Source organism: Plasmopara halstedii, assembly GCF_900000015.1.
Source record: "Plasmopara halstedii genome assembly, contig: Scaffold_110, whole genome shotgun sequence".
Classification (NCBI taxonomy): domain Eukaryota; phylum Oomycota; class Peronosporomycetes; order Peronosporales; family Peronosporaceae; genus Plasmopara; species Plasmopara halstedii.
Genome location: NW_020187031.1, coordinates 723,364 through 733,199, shown reverse-complemented (window position 1 = coordinate 733,199; position 9,836 = coordinate 723,364). Strand labels below are relative to the sequence as shown.

General features: G+C 44.8%; 1 protein-coding gene across 1 annotated transcript; it reads right to left on the bottom strand.

Moving 5' to 3' along the window:
* Positions 1-6,020: 6,020 nt before the first annotated feature.
* Positions 6,021-6,295, bottom strand: PHALS_00152 (uncharacterized protein; the record flags this gene model as incomplete). The annotated part of the gene is made up of 2 exons (XM_024728458.1): positions 6,021-6,129; positions 6,207-6,295. 2 exons carry the CDS (start codon positions 6,293-6,295, stop codon positions 6,021-6,023), a joined length of 198 nt encoding a protein of 65 aa, XP_024572192.1.
* Between the last annotated feature and the right edge of the window lie 3,541 nt (positions 6,296-9,836).

The following is a 9,836-nucleotide window of genomic DNA, read 5'->3' as shown; positions in this document are numbered from 1 at the left end:
ACGTGCTTGACATGGCTTACACGACTCCTAAAAAGGGGTGTCGTTTCCCATCATATCTGTAGGGGCGACATGCATATCTATCACAGACGCGACATTCATGTCAGTTATGAGCGATGGCAAATTTGTCTGAAAGGGCGATGGCGAATTTGTCTGAAAGGGCGTCCTGCTTTCGCCAAGAAGAGAGGTCAGGCGATTGCCGGAAGGGTAGTTGTACTTGAAATGGTCTTAGACTAACAACATGGTTTGAGCACTAAAACTAGGAAGAATGATGAGGTGAATGAACTACGAGATAGAAGCGGGGTAGCAATATTTTGCCGTTGCGCTGCCAGAAGCGCTGCATCGGTTGTTTGTGGGAAGCAATCAGGTTTTTCATAACATTAAAGGCCACTGAAAGATATGATCGGACCTGCAAGCCACCAGTGGATACCTTCTTCAATCCTTGCGCGGTACCAACTGCGCGTTTAGTTTGCAATATCTATCGTGAATTTTCGGTCGGCTAGACGAGGCAGCGCGCGGATCTGAAAGCCACTATTTACTATGGGAATGTGCTGATTATACACCTCCAAAATGCTTCAACCAGGTGACTGCGGGGACACAGTCGATTTCCACAGGAAGATTCTTTGTTACGCGTCGAGCAGAGACGTTGATAACATCTCATTGTGGGGGAGCGAGTCTGAGATGGCCATAAAGGTATATTTTCACCCCACGAAGCAACACGTCGCGCTAGCGGTCTCCAAAATATGAAGCAGTGCGCGACAAAGGGCACTTACGTGCATTTCGCTGTTGAAGTGGTGTTTCAGCATTCAAAATGGTTAAGGGACAAATATCGCAAGTGCCCCATCAGGGCGGTCAAAATATTTGTTCATTGGTCAAAGAAGACAAAAATAGCGGTACATACCAAAGTTGTAAGCTTTAACAGCGGGGATGACGGCATGCACTCTTTCGAATACGGTAAGTGATTACGATATTCTACACAGGCATGGTTCACACCGATGGGTCCGCATTCACTTTACATACTAACAAAGAAGCAGTGATACACGGGGGCTGGCCAAAAGCGCGAGTGAGTGTCTTGATAAGCACACCAGATGCGGTGAGCTTCAGCCAGCCGGGGTGGAAGAGAGTGGTCCCTTAGATTCTACAGTATTCGCAAGAGTTGCATCTGTAGCTATATCAAGTATCTGACCCTAAGTATCTCTTCTCGCTCGGCGAACGCGGGCGAAGGCTAGTTTGATTTAAATTTACCAACAAACACTTCGTTGGAAAGCGTTTATCCTACGGACGACCGAACTAAATTGTTTTTATTGGATATCATGGAGGTCGAAGTAAAAATAGAGGGAATCGCATTTATACATAGTACAGGATTGATGACTGATGGATCAGCACCCCGGCGTTGAGAGGCGGCAGATTTCTTGATTGATTAGGGGGCTCGTGCTATTATGTAGGGTGCGCGACCATCGTAATCAGTTAATTGTATACGGAGATGTTTGAGATGTCAGACACTATGCGTCCTGGGTCAAAGATATTAGTCGAACAATCGAAGGTATTGATGGTTTATCCATCAGAATAAACTGACTTGACGTGAAACGTTTCGATATTACACCGAAATTTGATATACGAGCTGATTTAAATAATGCATGGCTTGGCATTCATTAGCCAAAAACTGCCTGGAAGAAGGCTAAATGCTAGGCGTCACCCTTTTAATCTCCGTGAAGCTATGGTGATCTCAAAAACACCTATGCTAAAATACCAAAGAGCGTTAAACGCGGGTTGAAGCCGCGATAATTCGGTGTAGGACACGAGATCATTCAGATTGACCACAAAAACATAGCTTAGTGCGTTGAGCAGTAAAGAAGCGGCAGTGAACCGCTGATTCAGATTAAAACGAGAAGAAGCAGCCATCTACCGCGGTCTTCTGAGTGTATAGCCATTGAGACTGGAAATCGAGCTGGAATGTCGCACTGGAATAATATTATATTACAGCGGTAAGCTGGAGCTTAGAGATCTGCTTTGGTGAGATGCATAAGAGTGACAGCGTTTTGTGGTCTCCTGATCAAGAGCCGGTGGAGTTTGTAGTTATGCACGAATGCGCCTTGCTTGCGTAGAATGTGCCGATGGAGTGATGCCGCTTAAACAGCATTGTCGCAATTTAAACTCAAGCCATTATCTTGAATCGTGGTAAATTATTCATATCCCCTTTCGACAAGACTTTCGGTTCAGAACCAAATTGGTCCATTGAGATTCTACGGTTTTTGGGAGCTTCCATGTCTCAAACGGTATGAATTGGATGTGAGAATTCAATTGCATAGCCGCTAGCTGGAAATAGAAAAACGAGGTCCTTTATTACAGCATGCGTTCGATTCTTCTTTCAACGAAACGGCTCGGTAGAGTCAACACTGCTCCATGACGCGCCCTCCAAACGGAGCTTTGAGGCTCCAATGTTTTTTTGCGTGAAGAATCGTTCAATCGTTAATGGAGTGACTGATAAGTTTTTTCTGATGTCAGTGTGACCTCCTCATCTAGGGAACTTACTGATCTTGGATAGCTAATTTTTGGATGCGTGCAAGCTGTCGCAGGACGGTGAAGTCTTCATACTGGTATGGTGAGTACCGGGGGAGGAGCTGTATTAATCATAAATCCTGGATGTGCCTACTCTCGCAGAGCCCCGAGTGAACTTTGTGGGAAAGCTACACTGAAGGATCCTATAATTGTATTTTCTCGTTTGATAAAGCCTCACTGCATAGTAGCGAGAGATCCAAAACGTATATTGCCCTCGGATCAGGGAGTGTTTAACCAGCTCTTGAAATCAATTTTAGCGTCACGCGCCAATAATTCTTACCAAGAGGATATTGTGACGTCATATATACCATTCATTCGTGCAAAAAACAAAGGTGATATTAGCGAGAAAATCTCCCGTTTGGCGCACATTTTCTGTTTTAAAAAACTTGCGGTATTTGGCAAGTTGTGAATGCTTTCAAGATTATTTTGCAGCCACCGATCCGGCAACAACACTATCCCCGGAAGGAACGTGCTGCTAAATAGTATTAGCCTTTCTCACGCCTGTATGGCAATCGTGGCTGTAAAACGAGTCTAGATCTAGAGCCAAGTAACCGAGTTGTATCTTGTTTAGTACTTTTAACATTGTCAACAGTCAGCAGCTCATAAGCTCCAGTGATATTTCTCGTACTGCAGCAAGTCCACTGCGCGGGATGTTCTAGGATATCCTAGTTGTAACTCAAAGACTGTCTAAAGCACCTGCGGTTGTCAACTGTCTAGCAAAATATGTAGACCGCAACGTGCATATGCCTAGCCAGCTACTTGCACAAACACAGTACAAATTACGCCGACATGACACGGCCCTCATCTACATTCCCATTAAGGATGTCAAATGGTTATAAGGTGCGACAACGAAGATGGCGTACAAAATGTGAAGAAAGCCTCATCTGCGCCCAAGTTTGGCCGATCTGAATTTGATTCGACTCTTTCCGTCGCCTGTGACGCGTCGGCCTTTGCAATATGATGCGATTTTCTCCAAAAAGACTTCAATAGACATGAAGTTACAAATGCATTTACGTACATCAGCTTAAAGCAGCAGTGAATAACTATCTAGCTCGTGGCAAGAAGCTGCATGCTATAAAACAAATTATTAATTAAATTTAGGTTAGTTGTTCGTAGCTCAACGCATTTTCTGGTCTGTACAGGTCGTGTAACGCCGCACACAGCGACATCACCACCCCATATCGCGCAGAGAATGGTAAAATGATGTATAACTTTGAGGTAAAATAAAAGCCTGAACACTTTATCGTGATGGCGGATGCTCTCTCGCATCATCCATGCTAATGTCACAGCGGTGATGATGCGCATCAAATATGCAACATACGTGGCACGAATTAGACACAGTCGTTCTTTCGCTTATTATCCTTCGAATGAATTGCATTATTTAAAGCGTTGAAAAGTGCATTTCACCGCTATTCCTTGTCTTGGGGTTTGCTATACTACAGCACGGTCTCCGTCGACACATGGTGCGTGTGGTCCTTTGATGAAGAAAAATTATGAACAGATAACTGTGAAAGACAAATGTTTTGGGTATACGACTTTTGCATACGGATCACTGAGCGCTATGTATCGGTATCCAATGTATACAGAAGGGTAACTACTGATTTTCGCACGCGTGAAACACATCAAGGGTTAAGCGCTCACCATATGCAATGACACCATTGAAGTATCCAAAGAAGTACTGTCTATTTGCTAAAATGTCAGATCTACACGTGTTCGGCTAGTCGCACGTCAAGTTTCACCACGAGCGACCTAAGTCGAAAGAGATCACCTCTTGCAGCGACTCAATGAGATCCTCGCGTTTTATTTTGAGATATCGTTGAGCATATATATTATGTTATTGCCCAGAGATAATTACTCTTTAGACACGCCACTCTCGACGTAGCCGAGCTTACTATTGACTTAGTAACTTCGAAGCTTTATGTTTTGCTTCGGATGAAAGCGGACAAGCAAAATTGTGTGGGTTTGTAAACGTGGATTCTTTGAGTTATAGCTTCTTCTATGCACACTGCATAGTAGCTCGCTTAGAATTTCTATTCAGTGTAGCAAGATCACCTTGATGAGCTCATGTCTGTTGTTGTTATTGATAGAACCCTGGATGTGGCGGCCAAAACGTCTGTTGTGGTGATCGCTCGTTTGAAGGAGCACACCAGCTATGATAGTATTGTGATGAGAGACCCAAGGAGCATATTAGCCGATGCGTGTGAAATAGCAAAATGCACCCACCGTGAGACCACCAGTGCCGAGTGTCCGGTTTTGAGATCCGGAACGAAATATAGTCTTTTTGTTGACGAGGGAAGATGAGATGGCCATGGATACGGCTATACATTAAATAGAGATATTGTGCGACGCGCTTGAAGTCACCGAACTAGGACGGCGCACGCAACAATAGAGATGAAAGACCAATACACTGGTGGAAATGGCACTCTCAACATAGCTTGATCTGATGCGACAATGTCGCGAGTGTTCAAATCGCCTTTCTAGAGACGTATTGAATGCGTTCGATGTTTTGTCCCACCTACAACAGAGGCGAGACGTAGCAAATTCTGTCCAGCCTTGAGAGCTTTTGCAGCATCGGACACTTTCGTGAAAGCGGTAATAGCTACCATCATCAAAGAGAAGCTCAACAAGTTTGCCGTGCGTACCCTCTTTGCTATCAGCTAAGAGGTACAATGGGTCGGGCTCGTAGAAAAGGTCGTCCGACGGACCTTGTGTTTGAAATTGACGAGTTTCTGTTGACAGAGGGTGGTGTACTGGAAAATATGGGATTTTATTATACCTTTTGACGATCGTTATCAATAGCACCCAACTTTGATAGGAGTCACTTTCTAAAAGAGCTGAAGAGCACACCAGATTTGTTGGATATTAACATCAACGTACATAAACTCAAGTGCTTGGAATGACCCAGTAGCGTCGTGTAATTATGTACGATGCATAATTCTCAAAGCCGTAGACTGGACGCAGAGGAATTTAATATGTCGAATACAGAAACAATGTGAGTGTGCTTTGCAAAGAGGATATACCTGAAAGTGCTAGAGGTCAATCCTAGCTTATCACTAAAGTTTGAATACTGTGGCAGCGTGAAGCATTGCCTCGTTCTGGACCAGGATTCGATACATGAAATTATCATAGGTATGGCGTGGCTGGAACACTCAGAACCATGGATTGACAGATTGTAAAAAATTACATGCCACTAATTTTTCTTTTGACGGAGCTTTAGTAGATAATTGAACGATTTTAGTCAGTAAATTGATGAATTCTAGCCCAAGGACAAAGCTGAATTAGCGTTTGTATATGATACAGAATGTCTGAGCAAACTAGCGAAGACATAGTCTTGGTGCACGAGGCAGATCGTCGACGGCGGAAGCGTCAGCGTGCGATGGCCACAGGATAAAATGTATCATTGTCAAAATAAAAAAGAATGACTGAATGTCCTGACCTTCCAACCGTTTGTTATGACAGGACGGCTAATCAAAGCTGTAAGCTGGCGTCTCCTGTGTCAAATCTGGCGGGGGGATAGAATCGGCTAGAAATCGCGGTATTAGGTACCATATTTGAATGCGGTTAGCAGAAGATCTGCGTTCTATTTAAATCTGATTTCCTCTCGGCACAACGTAACAGTGCTGGCGGATCAGCACCACTGCTAGTCGCACTCATCGTCAGGGGCGGTAAGAATTAATGGGCTACCGACGTGAAGATTGTTACTTGAAAATAGAGTGACGGGGTTGTCCAAAGGTTGCATTTTTCCTCTCATCACAACCGGCAGAGATTCATGCTGACCTGTGGAGCTTATATCGACGGGATATGTGCATGATAATGTAAGACGATGAAATTGAAGGATAGAGTGGTACCAAGCAAGAGCTAAGAGTCTCACCTATCATAGATGGGTTTGTCATTGATAACATCACAGAGCACAAGTGCGGGGCAACTATTCTCAAGAATCATACAGCTACAGTTTTTCCTTGCTGAAGATATTTGTGACCATATCATGGTATCATGATATGGTCACAAATAACTCACAAAGTGTGTTGCCTCCGAATCGGTGTGTGTCACTGAGTCATACTCTTAGCTTGTTTCTCGAAACTAAATAATGCGTCGCACGGCAATGACCTTCACCAAGAGAACAATATGACGTCATCCACTCCACATATTCTTTCGTACGAGACACCAATCTCATATGTTGAGGGGGGGGCGAATCATTTACTCGATGCTGACTTTCTATTTCCGTCTCAAATGAAACGATAAGTGGCAAATTGTGCACAAATTGGTAAGTTTAATCCAGCCACAATTCTGGCTCGAACACTGATTTTTGGAGCCAATGCGCTGAAGGCTGCACCATGCTTAATCCCTGCCCTGGTTGATGGATATCATAATCTGCATTTAAAGAATCTATGTTTCTCTCACTATGGTGAGTCCTCTGAGCGGGACATTCTCGGAGTGGCTGGTTATTTGACACGGACTAATTATCGTGCCAGCGACGCTCAATTGTTCGGTGACGATGCTTTTCAGGACATATCCGAGCTAAGCATAAAACAAGTTGACGGTATTCACACAGGGTCTTGCAAGCTGCTTGAAGTTGAAGCTGGATAATCACATTTAACACATTTCAGCAGTGTTCGGGTTTATCCCCCATAAAAAACTATTCGTTAATATAGACAAATGTATTCCTTCTGACACCGACAAGACCCCACGTTGATTTGCTGGATCGGAAAGCAAGGCCTGTGGATAAGATCCCGCAGAACAAAGACCATAGCATATAACTTTCCCGAAAAGAACTGAAAGGCATGGCCTACGAGCCAAATTCTTGCACAAGAACCCAAGCGTGCCACATGGCGGGACTGTCTAATGGTGCTTAAATGCGACAGAAAGTGCGGCTTTCGTATCTGTAAAAAAGCTTCAGTGTGTTCCTTAATTCTGGCGTTATTATATCTAGATAGGTCAAATCATGCCGTCTGAAATACTTCAGCCTACAGCAAAGCTTATGTGATCGCAAAATCGCGTTTAAGACTTAGTAGGTTTGAGCGGCAAAGAAAATTAAATTCTGATCACAACACGAAGCCACTTGCCAAGAAGTATGTCATTGTCAAATCTTGGTTTCACATTTTTGACCCTAAGCCATTTGCAATCTACACGGGTCATGTATCATTACGTTCTGCAGCGTAATCACCGTCACAGAGAAAGCTAAGATGGCTAATCTGCTTTGCACAATATACCTTTGAGGTATAGGCCAGATTGATGTGATGGTGAATTCTTCATTATATTTCTATCCTAGAGAAAAGACAGGGACCCTGCGCAATGCGCTACTGAGGGTGTAACCTTGTTTTAATCCACAATTTTGCCAATATATGAGCCAGCAATCTCATAACGATTACCGTCTGTTTAAAGCAAAAGATTGAGGTGGATAGCATTCGCCTCGCCGTGGTGAATTTTACAAAGTCAAGCATTAAACGAGATCCAGTCTGATTCATAATTTATCCAAAGCAGATCGAAAAGTTGTAAGTCAGGTGAAGCGACGGGTCGTCTTCGTCCAATTGGCGAATTGAATACCAAAACATTCGGCACTCTCACCAGCGTTTATCACCAATAGTACAGTCACATTGATCAACGTCGTAAGAGACGAAATGAGTGCGACCCCAGCCGGTGCCGAGGTTGGTTGGGGCGTATTGGAGTAGCACCGTATTGTGGTGTGTGCTCACATAACAATAATGTTTTTCAAAACCAAAGCTCAGAAGTACTACAGGATGGTAGCTATGGCAAATACCGATACAAAGGAGGGAGTTCGTAACGGGGTTACGCGTATCCTTTATGTAAGGGCAGGCCACACAAGTTGGTGTGAGCGTACAAAGGCGTGAATACATCGTAACAAGAAGCCACCAGGTGGCAGGATTGCCAGTAGTCATACATATTACTATATTAAATAGGTTAATTATGTATTACAATTTTTATTAGGAAAACCCAGGGTTTAAGACATGGGCGGCTCTGCCGCAGCTAAAACAATTAAATACAGTCCCGACCTTTGAACTGAAGACTATATTACCTTGGTAGCGGCTTTCAGTACTCTTGGAGGCTGCGGAATGTGATCCGCTGCACTCGAACTGTTACTTGTAAAGAATGTAAGCTCGATGACCTTAGCATAGCTTCCTCTAAGCAAAGAGCTACAGCAGCCCCGCTGCACTTGGTAGCACTCGTAGTCAATCTACGCCTGAGTCGTTACGAATGATCCTCCGTGATGATGAGGAATACTCCTATTTGCCCCAGGGCATGCAGGACGGGCTTTATAAGCTGATGTCCCTGCTTGGCCCTTGGGGCCTAGAAAACCTTGTTTTGCAAGGTCCTGAGGCGATAAGCGCGCGCCTAAAGGAGTTTTAAATTATATAAATGCTCTTTTAGAGCGCTTACAGCAGAAGCTGTCAGCGTCGACTTTGTCCATGATGCCACCGTCAACAATGGATGATTCATTCGGACCCAGGCCGCTCATGGTGAGCGTTAAGACCATCAAGGGTAAGGATGAAGAGAATCTACTGCTCTGTGTGAGAGAGACTGAGATGGCTATGGCAATCGCCATGCTCCAAATCGAACAACAGCTCGTGGTGCTAGCTATCTCCAAGCTCGGTGGTCGAGCGCGAGAATGAACACTAACGTGTGGTGCTTCAGTTGAGCTGCGTCCCCCTCCTGATAGGAGCTGAAGCGTCAGCTTTTGCGAGTGTTCTCGCCGCCGAAACAGGCAAATCGCGTGCGATCGCGTTTCCTTGCTGCTCGTCAGGGAAAGAAGGAGTTAGTGGACTTATTCTAGGTGTTAAGAGCCCTCATTGCCGGGATGGCAGCCGATCCTCTTCCCAAGGCGGTCGCAGTGACCGTCTTTATGGAAGGCCTCCGTACTGACGCGGCCAGAATGGAAGTCTTTCGTGTGCATCTGATTTCTTTTGAGGAAGCGGTGAACGTGGCATTGAATGCCAAATTCATCTTCAAGTTGGTTGATATGCACACCCTCAGAACACGTGGAGCGGGCCTGAGCCAACTGATCTCAGCTATCCAGAAAAGGAGGAGGGAGAGCTTTGAGCTGTTGAGCAACGTTTGGACACCCGACGGAATTTTATCTGTGGAGACACCCGTCACCTTCGGACTGGCTGTCTCGTGCAAGGCGCGTCAAGGTTTATCGAACAGAAGTTCCGCTTCTATCCAATCTTATCTGACGCGAGGAAACGACAACACCCAGTAGGCGTGGCGCCCTTCTGGGGAGAACTGGGTTCTGTTGAGCCTCAATGAGGTAAAGAAAAGCAGGG